Source organism: Cyanistes caeruleus, chromosome 4, assembly GCF_971803275.1.
Source record: "Cyanistes caeruleus chromosome 4, bCyaCae1.hap1.1, whole genome shotgun sequence".
NCBI classification, from domain to species: Eukaryota; Metazoa; Chordata; class Aves; order Passeriformes; family Paridae; genus Cyanistes; species Cyanistes caeruleus.
Window position 1 is genome coordinate 7,442,272 of NC_141704.1, and position 20,059 is coordinate 7,462,330.

The following is a 20,059-nucleotide window of genomic DNA, read 5'->3' on the forward strand; positions in this document are numbered from 1 at the left end:
AAAACTCTCAGTAGTCCTAAGAAGCACTATAAGGATCTCCATCAAATGGTTAAACAAACCACCTGCAAAAAGTGACAAACTAGTTTACACTGGTCTCATAAGAAAAAATAAAATGTGCATACTCTTGCTTCTTGATGTTCAAAAATAAAGAAAAACCTTAAAGAAGCCAAAAACCAAAGGACTACAAAACAAGACTTCATTAGAGCCAAGAAAGGGGCTGAAAGTCTTTATCATAACATGCCTACAGCTGGGGAACAAAAGCAGTGTGAGGTCACGGCTTGGCCCCGGCTAGTCAAGGTTCACAAAAACAGTGCACAAAGCTTCCAGAGAAGTGAGTGCCATTTGTCACTCACAGACAGCCCAGCAGCCACATCTCTGAAAGAAGCTGCTGCCAGCCCCAAGAGAAGAGGGCTTGAAAAAAGCCTCCTCACAAGCCTTGTAGCCTTCTCATTAACATCATTTCCCAGGTGACTCAGCTTACTTTACAACAGGCAGGCTGAAAAGCTGTCCTCTAGCTGGGTTTTACAGCAGCAGCTTAATTAATAGGATGAATACCTATTGATAGGCAATCATAACCTCCACTGCCAGCTGCACCTCTTCATGCCTGAAGCCAGCCCTGCTCTTTGTTCTGCTGCTGAAAACAACTTGGGGGGCTCTGAGCACCTGCTGGGCCTGCAACCAAGGAGGGGAAACTTTCAGGCAAGCAAACTTTCTATGTTGGCAATAAACTGCATGTTAAAGACTCCTTAAAAATGTCACCATGCAGTGTCCTCAGCAGACCTTTGTAGAAGAAATGGCAAGTGTTTCTGTCATCCTTTTCCTGATCTCCTTCAATAACTAAACAGGCCATTAAAAAAAATCCAAAAACACACAGAGAAAAATTTTAATCCAAATTCCAACAAACCCATGTGGCCTCCAAGACTTTTACAAAAGCACACCCCTGTTTTCCAAGCAGAAGCCCTCCAACAAATGGTCACAGGTGAATAGTCAGCACTCCAGTGGACACACTGTGCCATGGTACATCGCACAAGCACTGCCTCTCATTCTTCCTAGCACTAAATTAATTACTAGTTTTCTCTATGACTGTCTAACCTACCAAGATGTTACAGACTTACTAGAAGAACTTTCTTTATGACTAAGGGTATGTCTTTATGTAGGCACCTCATGCATTTCTAATTCATGGGGTTGTAGCCCACTGTGGGAAAGGTGATCTGCAAATGTGAGCACTGTTTCTTAAAAAATAAAAAGGATGTGTAGGCCCCTTTACTGTAAAATCTTGACCTGTTACTAGTTCCATAAACCTGACTAAAACAGATGAAACTGCCATGACACTTTCAAATATTTTAAGGCAAGTTGCTCAAGTTCCTACATACACCACAGTTTATCATCTTACAACACAACTTTCTCAACCTGCTTGCTTAACAAGCAGTGGAGAACTCCAGACTACAAACTAGAATATTCAACATCTGTTTCTTTTTTTAATTAGACAATCATATTTTGCCATGATTCACTGAGAATTTGTATTTTAAAACTGCAAAAAAATACTGAACAAGGGGAATTCATCAAAATTTGAAGTAGCGCTGCTCATTGTAACAGGCTTGGTCACATCAGAGGCTCACTCAGTCAGCAGGGAAGCTGCCCCACAATTACAGTAAGGAACTGAGCCATGACAGAAGAGAGAGGCTCTATTCTCAGCTCTACCAAAAACTGGATTTGTGATGCTGAGCAAGTTGCTGAGCCTTAAATTACTCTGGAACAAGCTGTGGTTGTCAGTGCAAGACAATATGTTGGATACCAAATGCAGAGAGAGGAGAGCAAGACAGGCGTTTCTGGATGAGCAAATCAATAAGAAACATGATAAATTAAAACAACACTATGTTTTGTTCTATTATAGCCAACATCTTGTCAGACATTTTGGAATCATTTCACATTAACCACTCTTTTTTTTTAGGATTAAACAAATGCTTGCTTTGGAATCAAGGGACAAAATCCAAACAAGTAATTTGCTGAAAGAAGTTTAGAAAACTAAACTGATGATGTTTAAAATAAGGTACAAAGTTATAGATTAAGAGATAGACAGAATAAAATTTAGAAAGATGTTAGTTAATAACACAGAGGCTGTGAACTTCTTGGTGCAGCAAAACAAACGCCAGGAATTTAAAAGTCTCATGCCTAAAGGATTGACGCTATTTTCACCCCAAGCCTATTTTTATGAATTTCTTCCTTCCCAAGTTATTACCAAAGTCCCCAGTGATTTTTTTTTTTGTTATTTGTCTGTGGGTTTATCATCTCAACAACAAAAAGAGACACATTAAACACATGTTTTTTTTAAGCCACACTAGTAAATATGTTCTCAGAAATGACTCCAAGACAAAAATCCACATTGAAAAGCCAGAATGAGAGCTGGGAGCCTGAGGGCTTTCCTATCCCACTGGTGAATACAGCACGTTCTTTTTGAGCATGTTTATAATAAGACAGAGACCTATTTGTCAAAATCTGTCCTCTTTAAAACAGCATGTATTCCTCAACAGCCTTGGTGCTCAGCAGGGTGTAAATACTGCACCTTCAGCCACTTCCCCAATGTGAGTTTAACATGTACATTAGTGTTTTAGATTGAAGCAAATGTTTGCTACAATTAAGTCCTATTTCATCTAAAAATGTTGTCATCCTTTAATGTGAATGTTAACAAACCAGCCATAACTGTTTTCATATCATCGAGATATGTGATGTTAAACACAGGATTCTGACCTGATACACTGAACCCAGCAGCCTGCCCACACAGAGGATGTTGTCCCACTGATCCCCACAAAAGATCAGAAAAGCTGCACAGAAACACAACAAAGGCAGCAACAGGATCCACTTCCAGTTTAGAAAGCCATTTGTTTATGAAAGCTAGGCTATCAGAAATAATCCAGGAGCCTTCCCCTGCATGGATTTGTCAGTAATAATTCTTGTTTTCTTGTCTGCACCTTTCCATCACTGCTGAGAGCAGCAACACCACAGGTACCAATGGCAGCACACTGCAACAGCAAATGAAAATGGTGACCATGGGCAGAACAGTGTCTGCTCATTCAGATCTGTGTCTTAAGCATTTTTCCAGCAAACAACACTCTGTTCCAGCCAGTCCCAGCTCCTCATACTGGAGAGACTCTAGAGCAGCTCATGCTGTACCTGCATGAGGAAACAGCTCTGCAAGGAATCAAAACCCTCAGAAGACAGGCACAGTCAGCTGGGATTACATCTTTGTGCCATGTACTAGTGAACATCAGTACAGGGAACAGATATATCTGTATCAGTATCAAGCAAAGCTACTCCAGAGTGGGAACAGCTGTACCAGCAAAAACACAACTGGCTACTGCAGAGACTCAGATCCCTTGAACCCTACAGAAAAATTTGTATGAAAAGATTAGAATCCCAGTAACTCTGCAATGACAAAATATCAATCCTACTTGAGTTTCATTAGACCTCATGTTATACATTTATTTTACAAATGGCAATTGGAACAAAAATTAGAGCAAGCTCACTGTTCACACATCCTTGAAGGAGTCACTATGTTCCATAAGTCTGTATAGACTATTGAATCATTTTTCCAATTTTATGTACTCTATCTTCCTGGAAGCCAAAGGCCTTTGGGACTTAAAAACAGTAGAACTTCTGCAAATTTTACTGACTGCACTCAGCCAACATTGTGTTTTTAGAGACACTGTCAGCCTGTCTTTCACACAAAGGTAACATCCTGCTCACATTTTAAGTAACTGTTCAGTTGATTTCCCAGATGAAAAAGATGTTGGTTACCACCTTGATCCCCAAATCTGACTTTGTCAGCACTACTGACCCATTTGCTGCAAACTGGGCTGCAAGAAATACAGTATTATGTGTTTTAGAGTATGGTGACAGCCACCCCATGAGAGCCCACCAGCATGGCACCATCTCATATGTAGCTAAGCCATCAACCTCATAGTTTTGGGTGAAATGCCCCCTTTTCAAGAACCATTTCCCTCTTACCAACACACTTAATTACACATACACCTCAGGGCCTGGCAGAATAAACAGCAAATCTTTGTGGCTGGGCAGGGGTGCAGGTTTTGATTCGGGAAGTGTATGTCTACAAATTAATTTTGATCTGCACCCTACTGTGCTCAGTGCTTTCCTATGGCTTCCATTCAACATAAACATTAACTACCATTGAAAATACAGTGCTTCCAGGAAAACAATGTTTAGTTAAATTCACACAGTGATAAAAAAAATTACACTAATAACATGAAAAGTTTGAAATTAATGGATGAATTTTACCACACAGTAACAGCAGCTTTACTAAAGTACATGCCAGCAAATGTATCTGCCCACCCTCAGAAGTACTACTCTCACTAGTAGGGAGGTAACAAATTTGTAGTTTTATAGTAGAGCCAAGATGGTAAGTTTGTAAAGGCTACAGCTAGACTCTTTATCAGGAAAAGAGATCTATGCAAATACAGATTTCAGAATGTTTTATCCCATCTAGGGTTTTTTTCTATTGCTGGAAAGTGCTGACATCCATTTAGTTAAAAACCTCTGAACATGTCTTTTAAATATCCTTGTCCATAAACCCCCCCATGTGACAGCTTCATTACTTCAACAAGTGACTTGAGAAGCAGGATGAGACAGTATATTAAATGAGTAAGGTAGACACAAAAGGCCAAGACAACCAGAATTTCATCCAATTTCTCACACCTCATTCTACCCTTCCTTACATCAGATGAATCAGCGTTGCTCAGCTGCAACTGCCGCCTCTAAATCTTACCCAATACCTCAGCTAAAAACTAAAGACATCAACCACTTATCTCTCTTGCTTAAGACCTGTTATACATCCCACTCTAACCCTTATTTACACCATTATGATTATTATCTAATTATAAACAATGACTTGATTAAAACACTCATATTTATAGAAGCATTCATGTCACCTACCTTTAGGCCTTTAACTGCTGCAGCTAAAATGGGAAAGCAAGCTCCTTATAGCATTAGCATGGTTATCCAGAGGGCAAATCAAAGCAGCTATGTTCAGCACTAAAGTCAAATATCATCACTCTCAAGCAGTTTCCAGACACTCTCTCCTTCCTCCTCTGGTTACGAGAACTCCAAAGAATTTAGATTCTCAAACTGTTTTTTTTAAAGCAATGGGTGAGGTCCCTTCAAAAATCAAGAGTTAGAAAGTGCAGCTTAAATTTCATAAACTGCAGCAATACTGAACAAATCCAACCTGCCACTGCTTTTTACAGCATGCCAGCATGCCCATTACTTCCAGCTCCACATACATATGATGTAAACCCATGGAAAATACTCAGTTTAATAATTTCCTGTATTATCCACCACATTGTGTGCTATAGCTTGTGGATTAATTATCCAGATAACAAAATGACTGCAAGTGCCATTAATGTTGTCAGTCTGAAGTAGTGATCTACATAATGAGAGCAATGTGCTCCCATGATCTGCAGCTTGAGAGAGGCTGAACTGAAGAATAACCCCCTCCTAAACTGCTACACATGAGTGAAAAAAGACCCTTCCTCCCAGTACAGGAGGAAGGTGAGTAAACCATTAAGCAACTGTGGAAAGTCTCAAAGATTGGGAAAATCAAAAAGAGAAAAGGGCTTTACACCTGGAAGATAAACTGTTTAAAGAAATGGATAGAAGAGTCACCAAGAAAGGTTTTATGATGAAGGTGGTGAGACACTGGCACAGGTTGCCCATAGAAGCTCTGGATGCCACACTGGGCACTGGAAGTGTTCCAAGTCAGGTTGGATGGAGTTTTGAGCAACACAATCAAGTGAAACATGTCACTACCCAGTGCAGGGCAGCTGGACTAGATGAACTTTAACAGTCTCTTCCAACTCAAAGCCCTCCATGACTCTCTGACTGATGACATTTATATGAGGATGGGCTGAACACATTTTGGGGGTGTGTGTACTGGTGCACAGAAGCTGCCCAACAGTGAGAGAGATGCCTCTGCCCTCCTGGACCCCACACATCCACACAGGCAGAGGAAGCCCTTGAGCAGAATTACTGCTCTCCCCAACCACAGATGTGGCCACACACCATTACCCATAACACAGCTGGAAACATCTCATTTCTGTGTGTCCTGGTTAAGGAAGAGGCATAAATTTCTGTTTGAAAGCAATCTAAACTGCACCACTGGAAACACCCGTAGAAATATTTCTTTTATTTCCAGGCCACCAAACACAAGCAGCACTCACTAGTTTACTACTCTGGTTTCCAATTTAGGAAATGCCTTTAATGGAAGCATTTCTTGAACACACACCAAATGCCACTGAACATAATTGTGCCTAAACTGCACCTCTTAGAGAGATCCATTTTTAAATTAACTCTGAGCATGCTGTAACCTAAAAAGGGAGGAGAGGAGGGAATAAAAAAAATAAAAGACGAAAAGAGGAAGAAAGTCTCTAGTGTGGCATTTTTCTTTCTCTGAACACAGAAAGATAAACCACAGGTGTTGGTATTAAGCAGAAAGGAAGACATCGCACAGATTCAAAGCCAAGTGCTATCACCAAAAATCATAGATTATTGAGGCAGAGAGAGAGAGGGGGGAAGTTGCAAAGCTCCTTAACATTTCAAGAAGGTTGGAGGCTTTTCACTCAGTGTTGTAGCTGGGAAAAACAGACGTACACTTTGATTCTCATACAGAGGTTTGAACTAGAAGGGAACTTCATACATCATTCAGTTTCATCTTCAGAGATCATTTAGCTCCATCACCCCTGCCATGGACAGCGACACCTTCCACTAGGCTAGGTTGCTCAGAACCCTGTTTAGCCTGACTTTGAACACTTCCAGGGATGGAAACAGCAACCACTTCTCTGGGCAACCTATTCCAGCAATTCACCACCCTCACAGCAAAGAATTTCTTCCTAATACCTAATTTAAACCTGCCCTCCTTTAGTCTAAAGCCATTCCACCTTGTCCAATGCCCCTCTTTAGCCACTTCAGGTACTGGAAGGGGCTCTAAGGTGTCCCCAGAGCTTTTCCTTCTTCAGGCTCAACAACCTCAATTCTCTGAGTTGTCTCCACAGCAGAGGAGCTCCAGCCCCCTGAGCATCTTTGGGCCTCTGGATTCACTCCAACAGGTCCCTGTTTGTTATGGGCCCCAGAGCTGGGGTCCAGTTGGATTAGCAACTCAGCAGTAAAATAAATGAAATGGTGCATCTGTTATTACAATCAAATTAACAAAGTACTGAGAGAACCATGCATGTTTTCCCCTTGTGTACCATGCCCTGGATAAAGATATTCTGTAGCTGTACATATTTCCTGTGTTATAAATTAAACACAAGCCAAATTTACCCTTCCTGCAATCCTATTAAAATCAAGGGCAATTACTCCAGGGATAAATCTGGCCCAGTAATGTTTTTCAACAAAAATGAGTTTCAGAATAAATTCTACTAAAATAAATCTGTGTGGAAATACTTGAAACATTTTCATTTGTGTTCCCAGAGCACTTGTTTAAAAATAAATTGGAACAGAAAGTTCCCAGTATTAAATAGATGGAAAATATCAAGACAGTATTTCAGAATACTCTGTTTTCAGGTGATCAACCTGATATTCTTACTGTCAGGTTCTGTGGGGGTAGTTTTGTTGCGGTTGGTGTTTCAATATTTTTTTTGTTTTGTTTTCTGTGTGGTTTTTTGGGGTAGGGAGAGACTGTGGAGTTTTTGATTGGTTTGGGGGTTTATTTCTTTTTTTTTTTAATACCTAAGTATTTGCAGTCTTAAATAAAGGCCACCTTATATATGCAGCTCAGGTTGTGTACCATGAATTAAGGAGCTCAGAAATTAGGTGTACATGGAAAATTAGACCTATGTATTCAAGATTTCAAATTTTTACATTGAGATCACACAATCAGACAAAATACAACTACAAATAGCATCAGGTTAGACTCTCAGCTGGCATGAACTGGAGCCAGTCTACTAAAATCAATTTATCTTCCTCAGCTTATCTGACTCCTCAGGGAATGTGGGCAATATTAATACTGCAGCTCTCCACAAAGTTACACATGCAGAAGTACTGGCGAGAGCAATGGCCTCGGGAAGCCTCACGCGATGCTGCAGACCTGCACGGCTGCACCTGTAACGCTGCTCCCACAGGACTGCGTCAACTACAGTGATGGAGACAGCCATAAAACACACACAAGTTGCCAAAAGCAATTTATCTACAGCAATTTGCACAGCCAGCAACCACTGTAATCACATTTTTGCAGAAACATGGAAAATCAGGCTGGAAGGAACTTCAAGAGGCCCCTCACCCCTTCCCCTGCCCCAGGGTGAGCTGTAGCACACCTACACACCCCTGAAGTCTCCTCCTGCCAAAGAAGTTTTTGAGCCAAAATTTTTCATTCTTGATCTCAATCCAAAACAAGATGTGATTTAAACTCAGTTGTTAATCTGACTTTAAGCCTCAGGCATTGACATTTAATGGTAATGAATATACAGAACATCAAACCGGCTGGTTAAGTTCCCATGTGAGCAGAGCTGAGCCTTCAGTAACGCAGGGACAGCAGAAGATATAAGCAGGTAGATTAATGATTTCTTTAGAGCAGGAGTCAAACATAGCAGAAATTTAAAAATCTGTTCAACAGATTTTTTTAAATCTCCACTGCAGGAGATATCTTTATCACTTCTGGAGGAGACCACAGAGCTCATGAGAAAACCTGCAATGCTCTCATTTAGACCACAATCTCCATGACAGGCACCGAGAGATGGAAGGTATTCCCACTGCCATACAGAAGAGGCCACTCTGTAACCAGAGAGGTCTTCTCTCCTGCCTTGCACTGACCAAGTCTGGTTTTGACCTCCCCAGCTTTTATAAACTTTTATAAACTCATCATAAAATCCCCTTGCAATGGCAGAGGGGCATGTACCTCTCCTTCCCTCTGTTTTCCCACCAGAAAGTCACAGGCTCAGGAGAGAATCTCACGGAGCAGAGAGCTCGTGGCTCCTCTGCATTCCAAACCTCCTGGGCAACAAATCTGGAGATAAACAGTCTGTGGAGGAAAGAAAGGGGAGGCTGGCAGGGAAAGCCATTCAATAAGCCTTTTTGCAAAAATACTATTTGGATGTCTCTCAGCAGCAAAAAAGGATCCAGGACTAAGAGCTACTGATGACACTTCAGTGGCAAGGTAAAGGGAGAAGGGTCTGGACATCAGATCCTTAAAAAAGTTTTAAATTATTAAAGCAAGGCCTCAATTCTTGTAACAAGGAACTGCAGCTTATTTAAAGAAAGTAACGCAATAATAAGAACATTTATTTCCTTTCACATCTTCCAGGCATGGAATCACTAGGATCTGTTTGGAAGTGTTTCCACTGCTTCTGCCAGTCCGGAAAACAATCATGTGCTCATGTTGAGATGCAACCCAGTTTTCTCATTGTGGTTCTAAACCAGAATATATGTTCCTTCTATTCTTTCCACTATATATTTTTTTTTATGCAATTATTCAAATAAATCACACTCCCCAATCTCCTGGGATTCAGTTTATTGCAATAATTGAGGGTTTTTTTCTTCTCAGATATTCTGTTTTTCAGGACAAGATTTCTTTTTTAATTATGAAAAACCCAAGGCAAAAGTGTAATAAAAAATGCAGTGACTGTGTTGCTTATTTTTATACTCTGACATTTTCATTTTGTGTCATTAATGAGTCTAATCAATCTCTCTTGCATTACATACATATCACATTCCTAACCACTAGCAATTAGAAATAGATAGCCATTTGCTTTCTCCCAGAATTGTAGAAAATTCATGCCACTTGTCACAAAAAGGGTGCAGACTACAAAGAGCAACACACAAAATGCTAAGTATTTTAATTTGACACCATTCTTTATGCAGTTCTCAAATCAAAAGCAAGTGTTAAATTCTATTATTAGCCTCCTGCTTGGATCACCACTTTGAATAAAGGCATTAATGAGATGGAGACCTGCAAAGCATTTTCTTAGAAACCAGAGAATCACTAAATTAAACAATTTGGATGTTAGCATTAAAAATCCCCAGTAAATTGTGCATTCACCAAGAAAAGGCGAAAGTACCAAACGTGAAGCATCTATAGTGGCTCTGTCACTTTCTGTACAAGTGACAGGCAGGCTGTCTCCTGTGACCCACAATAGACATTGTGCCCACTGTGGTCAGGAGCTGCACTGGCAAGTTTCCATCCCAGAGCTCAAACTCTCACAGCTGCCCATTCACAGGACTTTCCCACTCTCCTCCAACACACGTCTCCTTGTTTTTGGAAAGGCGACAAGCACAGTTGTCCCAGTTAAGCCAGAGGTGTCCTGCACCAGTTCATGCCCTCCCAAAGACCAAACCAACCCATTTTGGCAGCTGCTATAAAAACAACTGCTCCCCATGTACAAGGAGCATCCAACTGCTGCAACAGCCAGCTCTGTCCCAGCTGATGGAAAGGGGAAACTGCAATGTGTCCTTATATTGATTATAGAAGTCTTGCCTTTAATTTCATTTGCAAGCTTGTCCCTATCTATTGGATTTATCTGGTGTGTCAGCCACTTATTCCTTAAAAAGTTTAAACACAGGGAAAAAAAGGATGTAGAAGCTGGCGTAACACTGACCTCTTCAACACCTCTCTCACTAGAAGTGACTGTATCACATACTAAATGTGTTGGCCGACCTCAGAGGTCAGAAGGCTGCCCCAGTACCCTTCCCATTGTTGCCTGTTGCTCATCCATGTGCTGTGACATGCAGGCTGTGACAACAGCAAAGATGGACAAAGAGCACCAAAGAATGGGATTCAGTCTCAGCTTTCAACCACCTACACAGATGTCACAACCATTTCATAAAAACATCCGCCTGTTCTGCATCTGTGCTAATAGGAAGAGAAAAAAGCCGAGTGTTGCAGATGTGCAGAGCTCAAGACAATAAAACAGGTCACTGATCAGAGATACTCTCCAGGAGTATTCACTGTGAAAGACAGCAGAATGTTGTTCCCTCTCGAGGTAAGCAGACAGAGAGACAGCAATGCCTATTGCAGAACTGGCTCACAAAAAGCAAGTGGCACCATGTGGGATCCAGAACTTTTGCACACAAAGCCATTTAAGCTGAATCCCATAGAGCATAGGCAGGAGTGGGTGTACAAGAACTGCATAACTGTTAGCTGCCATATTACCCGAATTTTGGATAAAATGCCTATAGCCAGCCATCCCTGAGATTTCCAAGGCTGAATTAGGAAAGTCTAACAACTCACCAGCTGCCACTAAAACCTATGCTCCATGAAAGGTTAAGAAAATACCAAGTGATTTCTTCTTACTAGGTCCCACTGAAGAAAGCAACAAGACTAGGATCCAACGAGTCTCCTTTATCCCAGATCTCCCTTAAGACCCAGTCTGTCCAAGAGGGACAGAAAGACTTCAGTAGTGAGTGATTAATCTCACAGTCACCAAAATGTGGAGTTTAATTTAGCACTTGAGATTTTTGATGCCTTTCAAAATTCTTTACAAAATCTGTGCACTAGCAAGCGTAGGTTATAGGTTTTTGCTTTCATAAAGTAAAATAAATATGAAAAATATGAAACAGTTAAGACTGAAATTAAAAACTGCATATTTTGAATACTGATAGTTACGCCTCAGCCATATTTGTATTATCTTCCAAGTGCTGAGTAGATCAAAACCCAGGGACACATGCATACTGTAGGTCAGATCTTTCAGCAGGTGTATGGTCTGAACAAATCTTCATATATAATTACGCTGCCAAATACTTGATGAATTGAGTGGATGTCAGCATATGTTTATTGTAAAACAGACAAGAGGATCTTTGTCAGACAAGAAGTAAATTAAGATTCACTATAGGAACTGTATCATACAGTTTAGAAGAAAACCACAAACACATGTGCAGGCCTGAAAATGGGGGTAAAAAGCTTGACCAGAAATGTCAGCTGAGGTCTGTTCCTTGCACAGAAAGAGACTGAACAGCAAGGGATACTATTATGCATTGCATCCAGGGAGCTGGCAAGGCTTGCTGCTCAAAAGCAGCTGCTTGAATATTTAGCTTGAAAGGAAGACAATTCCTTGCATTTTCTCTGGTGTAACTTTCAGCTGCACAGCAGTGCCAAATGGCATCGTGCTTCCTGCAGGACCAGAGCGCCTTTGGGCTGGGTACAAACTGCACATGGTTTATAGGGCACCCTGAAGGGGAGACCACAGCACTGCACCGATGCCAGAGGGGCCTGGAAGCTGTTGTGGAATTTCTGAGGATGATGGCTCAGAATGTTCATATCAGCAGGGTGGTTGGCATGATCCATTCTCAGGGCTGGCTATTTTGTCACAGGGAAAAACAAAGAAGGAAGGAAGCAGTGAGAGACAGCAAAGGGCTCCTACACTGAGAGATGCACACAAGATTGGTCCATGCTTGTCAGAGCTGGGTATGACAGATAGTAACTCCAACAGCCTGAATTAAACAGATACCAGGTTTGAAGCCTACACATCTGCCAGTTTTCTTGCTAGATACTGAAAAGTAGCATCCATCTAATCACTCACCAGCAGTAACTCCCTTTCCTGCTTCAATCTCCTGTTACATACTGTCACATAGTCCCAGAGACTTAAGATACATGAATTAACAGTATCTGACTTTTGTGCTGGAACAGTTGAACAAATAACTGATAAATTGAAACTTTAAGGAAAAGGGCAACTCATTTAAGTTCAAGAACTGAAAACGACTTGCAAAGCAGTAATTCAGCTTAGTGTGCAATTTTACACATATGCAGAGACACGGGTTTTCCACATATTAAAATAATGTTACTAATGAACAAAAGATGTGCTCAGCTCTCCTTTGAAAAGCCTACTATGCAAGTAGACACCTAATAAATACAGAGACAACTGTAGTCAGACACAATATGGCAATTTCATTCTAACACAAATCCTGCTGGCACGGAGGCTGAAGTCACACATTTTCAAGAAGGGCTTCCAGACTTTTCCTGGTGTGAATATTTAATGTTTTGAGAGAAGCAATAGGATTTTGTATTTAGAAGCTACTCCACCTCAAGCATTCGCTGTTATCATTAATGTTTTGCTTTAAATTATGAAAAATCAACTTGTAAAACTGCTCACAAAATCTCAACCCCTTGAAGAAGCAAACAAGAACTCAATCAGAAAAGCTGTGGGCAAACAGGATTACCAGTCTGACTTGCAAGGGAGAATTGCCTGTTAAAAAAAGGCAGAATCATGTTTCCATGTGGAAAATGTTAAAGTTATTGTAACTAAATATAACAACCCAAATTTTTCCCCTCTATTTTATTTCCAATAATGCACACACTCATCTCTGTTTGTTCCATTAGACAAAAATGGGTAGCAAAACGTTCTTGTTCAGTCATGTTAAAAATCCCCTAGGATTTGAGCTCTCCTTCCCAGGTTCCCCCAGAGGGGAGCAGCAATGCCAGGACCACAAGGAAATAGGCAGGCATGTGCCAGAGAAAGAGGAATAGAAAATATCTGCATGTGGCTCTCAGACCCATCTTCAGCACAAGCCTCACAATATCCACAGAATAGCCAAAATTCCCATACAAATATGAATGAGAGAGGAGGGAGGGAAAGACTCAAGTGTTCCAATTTCGAAATGTCATTAAGAATGACAATTTGGAGCTAATTAAATTGGGAGGTGGGGGGGGAGGAGGGATCATGGGGAGCATAACAATCGAGCAAAGAATATCCATGTCAGATGTCACCTAGACAGCAAGAGAGAAACATTTATTCTGCCACACTGAGATATTCGATATTCACAATCATTGCTGCAGCGTTGAATGACGTGCAGGGAAGCGTTGCTGCTTCATCCTTGTACCATTCTCTGTTACTGCACCCTCTGCTATCCAAATTCCAGTTCCTCTCACACCTTTACAAAATGTCAGTGCAGAGACTTTCTAGGAATTTGGGCCAAGTTCAAGAATCCCCATCTGCTGCTGTTGGAGAGGGATGAGATCAGACTGTAAATGAGTGGCAGACTCCTAGCAAGTAGACATGTGAATATAATTTGGACACGTATGAAAGTCAGTCCCAGCCTTCTTCATTTAAATTAAAAACTTTACACTCTCTTCTCTCTCTCTCTGTAATGAAACACTCATATAATCAGTTATTCATCCGTTTAGGTTAAGTGCATGTATAGGCAAGTACTCTCAAGACATTTCATTAATCTACATTTATCTTAAAGCTATTTAGAATTGCAGACGTGCATACACAAGATGATTTCTTCAAGACTTAAAAGCAATTAGGTCTTAAGAAAAGTGGCTTTGGTAGCACATGTTCTCACAGTTATTTAAATAAATTCAAATCAAATATAGGTTTAAATCAGCACAAGACTTCTCATTGGACACCAGAGTTTTTTTCAAGTTTCCAGAGCTTTTCTGCAGTGCTTTGCACTGTGTATGTAGGAGCGTGCACCTGTGCTGGTAGTCAGCTTGCAGGAGAGCTCCCCTTGCAAGCCTACACACACACACAACAGGGGGTCATAAACTGAATTTCTAACACTTCCTTGTTATAGCTGGTAGCAATATGCAAATATATATATACAGAAGGTGTCAGTTTCTGAAAGTGTTCCTCCCCATCTGACTGGTTTTTACAGTTATAGTCTGACTGGTAATCACAGGAGCCCAGAGCTAAAGTCAGGAGCAGAAGCATGGTGTTCATCCACTAACACATTCCAATTTACCTTCGTGGATGGCACACTGGAGAGCTGAGATTAAGCCTTCTTATTTTTCATGAACATTAAAAAAAAAACCTAAAAAATCCAAATCAGAAATCAACTTACTTGAGGATTTAGGTAGAACAGGAAACTCAAGGTTGACCACAAAAGTCCCATGTGAGCCCTGTAAAATAAGCCCTTCTGCATGTAACCAATTCTTACACATCTAGATGAGCAGTAATTTCAAATCCTGCCTACTTTAACTGAAGACTCATGAATTTTACATCATTGGAAAAAGAGGACCCTAACTCTGGCAGAGAGTATTAGAATTCCTTATGATCCCATGTGTCAATCTTGCTTACATCTATTTGTTTTCCTTTCAGGTCCAAAAATGGACTTAAAAGGGGAATAAACAGTCCATTTCTTGGCCACAAATGTGGCCAAGAAAACACAATGTGATTACTTTCTGTGTGTGGGTAAGGCCTGCTGGTTTAAAACATATACATAAACACAAAGATACATATGCGCATACATAGTCACACATACTGCCTTTGTAAATAATCAGAACAGATCTTGATGAATCACCTCTATTTGATATTTTTACAGTGTTTCTTGTAAAAAACATTCCCCAAATGTGCAAACGATTAAGGAAATATGTGAAAAACAAAGTCTGATAGGCAGACTAAAGTTGGAGGCTGAATAACATGTAAGCCTGTTTGGCATTAGTGCCAGGAATCCCTTCTCACTCTAAAAATCTGACATATCATTTGCTTTATTAGTTCTAAATCAACTGTTTATTTAATTTACATTAAAATATGAAATTAAAATTTAATACAGATGATTTAGAATTGAAGTCATGCAAAGACAGTACTTTTTTTTTAATTGGCTTTTATTCTGGAAGTAAATATTACTCCACACTGCTGAATTCTTACAACAGTCCACAAGGCCAACACTGGAAGTCTGTCGACACAACCCCTAGGATTTCATTCACTAAGAGCTGAGTAACTCAAGTCTTCTTTTTCCACTAATTAATATCACAAACTGCCTCCAATTATTATGTGTTTAGATCTGAGTGTATGAGCAAGGCATGACCATCATACATACCACATAGAATTACAATTTCACAAATCCATGACATGAAACCTTTTTAAATCTGGAAAAGAAAATGAAAGGCAAAATAGGCCTTTACCCTAGTCAAAAGGTCACTCAACTCAGATTAACTTAGAATTCATGAAACTGTAGTCAAGAAAGTAAAAATGAAAGTCTGATCCTTACAAAGGCCCGATGTCCCACTAACTTCCTCTTATATTTTAGTCAAGTACACGGTTCAGTCACAGAAAAGTTTATTGCAAATCACAAATATGCCACCAGTAGAGATCCAAGAGTTTCCCTTCCAAACTAGAGACAATTCCCAACAAACAGAAGACACCATTCCAGCATCAAGCCAAATAAAGTGAGCTGATGAGGAGGTCATCAGCAATCCCATCTAATGCAGACAGATTCTCATGCAATGCAGAGAAACAGCTCTGCAGGCAGATCCTGTGGCTGGAACAGCTCCCAGCACACAGGGGTGGTGAACTCCAGCAGAATAGCATTATAGTCACTCCAGGCCGTGCTCACTGCAGGAGCCTTGCTAACATTTGTGTTTACTACTCCAGCTCAGTGCCAACAACTTCAGTCCTCACCTAATAAAAAATACTGTCCCTCTCTACCTTTAACTCCCTCCACGTTTTCACTCTACTACATACTTCCCTCTTATTCCAAACACCTCAAACTCCATCCAAGACCATTTTAATCACAAACACGGAGGGCTTTCTTCCATTTCAATATTTTTATTCTACATAACTTTAGAAGGGGTTGAAAATCTTCCCTTTCTCAATCTTGACAAAATCCTTTCCTACTAAGTCCTCTCTAACCAGGCTGCAGCAGAGCACCATACCTGGAAATCAGGGGCTTATAATGAAAATGCTGAGGTAAACCTTAGACACAGCATCAAGCTGCATGAAAACCCTGTCAGGGTACTAGAAATAAAGTGTATTTAAAGCCTAAGATGCTCTGTCATCACCATAAAATGCACACACTGCTGCTGCATGCTCTCAAACTTTATTAAATGGGCCTGGGCACAACAGCAACGAAGTGCAGCCTCCCCTGACTTCATACAGGGCATGGGCTCATTGCCACCAGCAGCAGTTACCATCTCCAAGCTAATAACTAAGGGGAAGAGAATACACTAAATTAGAATTAAGTTCTATGATCACAAAATGAATAGGGGAACAAAATTAGTCTGAATAGAAGTCAGTGCTGGAGGGTCGCTCTCGCTACCTGGCCATTATTCGCTTTGCTATCTTTGCCCAGCATTAACACCTGCCCATTCCTCCAGCCCAGTGCCTCTTGTTATCATCTTCATTCCTCTGTTATTACTGAACCTGCCTTCCCCTGGGGAAGGTCTGTCAGCTGCAGTGAACACTGGCCACTGTACTTCACATAAAATTTGGGACTTTGAAATTAAGACAGTAAATCACCTCTATCCTCCACACGTAAGAGACAAGTCCAGATGTGACAAAGATCTAATACTGCTATTTTTTAAAACACTAAAAGAAAACTGAAGAGAAGTGAATGAAACTTGGCTTTAGTGAATATCTGAAACTTAATAACTATACATTAATAACCCTGATGAGGGCTGCTGTTAGAAAGACAAAAATCTCCAGGAATTTAACACAGCATAAGTTTTATTAAAACTATACTTCCACTTAAAGTGCTTTGGATTATTTAAGATTTATCTGAGTTAAAGCAAAGAGACCTCATCTAATCAGGAAAATGCTGTAATAGCCCCTGATTTAGAAGCCATCAATTCACTTTGTATTCACAGACTATGTAAGAGACCATAAAAGGAAATAATAAAAAGTAAAACTGAAGAGATGATATGGCAAAAAACCCCAAGTAGTAGCAAGGGGAGAAAAATAATTATGTTTTAAAGACAAACTACCTGCATGAACAATTCTGAAATTTTAACTTCAAACATCCCTACACATTACTGTATAAGCTGCAAATGAAACAAAGCAATGGAGAATAACAGGGCCACATTGCCTCTTTTGAGAAGAAAACTTCACCATCATGGAAAGCTAATAAAGAGAATAAAAGCAACAGGCAAGATTAAGAAAACAGAGAATGAAAAGTAATAGTATTGATTTAAGTGGTTCATTTTTTTATTTATGGATATTCTTTCCAGTGGATATCTCAGAAGTATTTTATGTTTAATAGGCACCACTATTTTGCAAATGTTTTCCAAGTAAAAAGTCCCCACTCTGCACCAAGGCAATAAATGGCTTCATAGCAGACAGCCCCATGAAGAATTCAAGAACCAAAATGGACTTTGGACCATCCAAAACATAAGAAAACTTATCCTCAGTGAAAGCCCTTTGATGTTGAAACAATTTAATAGAAGATGGGTGCTACAGCTGATATGTTTTCATTTGGTAACCCTAGTTGTCTGTCAGAGATCCTTGACTTCTCAGAAGAGGTGTGTATTACTGACTGAAAAAAAACCAACAAAACCAAAACAAAACCCTCCACTGAAAACACAAATCCTAGTCTCAGAGCCTTAGAGAGAGTTGCTTCTTACGTCTCCTTATTCCTTTTCCCCTTTCCACTTCTGGTTTAAATTCCTGCAATAATGATGTTTTGATTATTTACCCCAAATGCAGTCTATTCCAGACTTCAACTATAAAATCTGATTCAGCTAAGAAATTAAATCCCGCTGCTTAAACTACAAATTTTAATCCATAATTAATATGTAAAAAAAAAGTCTCTATTTATTCTGCATAAATTGTTCTTCTCCTTCCCCAGTCTCCATGACAGAGAATGTTGTTTGCCAATATTTTACTTCATAATCTCATTAGCAACCTCTTCTTCCCTCTCCCATCCGTTAGCTTTTGTATTCAGATAGAAATGTCTTATGATACTGCCTGGCAGCATCCTGGAAGCAATCACATCCAGCTGGAATTGAAAATGTTATTTAGTCTACTGTGTTTTTGTTGATATCAAATATTAACAGGAAAGATGGTGGTCGTAGGGAAACTGTAACAGCCTTGGAAAGATCTAATGTACTTGGGACCCATTTCCTTCATTAGTGAGCAAACATGCTGCCCCATGGCAAACCAGTGTCAGATGGCTAATAGTCTCTGTGCCGAAGGGAGCCAGCAAGCAGACTGTTAATGAAGCCCAAAAGGTACAGGAAAGAGGCACTGGGACAGGAGTGACAATCTTCTTTCAGAACCCAGAGTTTCACTGGTGCAGCTGACCTACATTCTCCAACTTGGAGCTGAAGGCCAAGTCAAAACATGCATAAATAAAATAATGGCTCCATTTCAGCGGGCTCTCCAAGCATCCCATGCTGGTGAGAACAAGCCATCTCCTCCCATGCACTACTCCAGCACGAGCCACAGATGCTAAATATGATCTGAAATCACTCAGTTTTAACTTGCAAAAGGTCCTTTACACAGCAGACAGTACTTGGCCAGAACCTTGTGTTAGACAGCTATTTATTGACTTTGGTTGGTAGTGGTGAGAAATCCAAGGCTTTAAATGACCAACATAACCCTTGGCTTTGAAATCTAATTCGAACCAGTTTTATGACTTCCCTCTTATGAGTAATTCCCTTTATGCAGGCATCTATTAGATTTAAGAAATCATAGCTAGGTTCAATTTTCAAACTCATTTTTACCCAGTGTAATCTTTCCTTAAAAGACCACAAATTTTCTTCATGATCTGCACATCTAAATACCTTCTTGTACAGCCAGGGGCAACGTCTGCATATCGAAAGCTTGCAGTCTGCGAGTTTCACTGTTTCACATCAAGAGCCAAACACATGCAGGCTCAAAATAATGCCATGCCTCCATTTTTTCTCTTCAGTGAAAAAGGATTCAAACAAGACATAACAGAGAAGAAGGCACTGGTGTTGATTTGTATTCTAGAAGTGAACAGATGCTAAAAAATGAAAATCATTTAAGCAGAAATCTTGATTGCTATTCTCTGTTGAAGGGCTGCTGTAACATGAGCCTTTTGTTTGCTGAAGAGGCAGATAAACTGCACCACTAATTAGTCACATACAACACACACTTACCCAAATTCTTCATTACACATGGAAAATTACTCAGTTCTGATGTTCCAAATGAACACACTTTCAGCTGATATTCCTATCAATGCTGCATTAAGAGAGGTAAGTTAAGGCAGAACAGGTTCACAAAAGCATCAAAGCGAAACTGATTTTATTTACTTAGATAAAACCCCCTGAAGCAGGCTGGGCAAAAAGTGGAACAGACATCTTGTTTATAAAGATAAAATTTATTAAAGTAATTATTATCTCAAGTTCACAAATTTATTATTTTTGGTCCTGATTCTAGATTTT

At 40.1% G+C, this 20,059-nt stretch overlaps 1 protein-coding gene across 10 annotated transcripts in view; it reads right to left on the reverse strand.

Moving 5' to 3' along the window:
* The window catches only part of FAM107B (family with sequence similarity 107 member B), a 59,229-nt gene that overhangs the window by 20,609 nt on the left and 18,561 nt on the right, over positions 1-20,059 (reverse strand). Inside the window, exon 2 of one of the 10 annotated variants that reach the window (XM_086886562.1) lies at positions 14,779-19,856. The exons of 5 other annotated variants lie outside the window; for them this stretch is intronic. In XM_086886562.1, coding sequence (XP_086742688.1) covers positions 14,779-14,878 — 100 coding nt within the window. In that variant the 5' untranslated portion in view covers positions 14,879-19,856. Of the gene's footprint in view, positions 1-241; positions 514-14,778; positions 19,857-20,059 lie in introns of those variants that run through there. 4 more of the 10 variants (XM_086886569.1, XM_086886570.1, XM_023918718.2 and 1 more) reach the window with 4 other exon arrangements.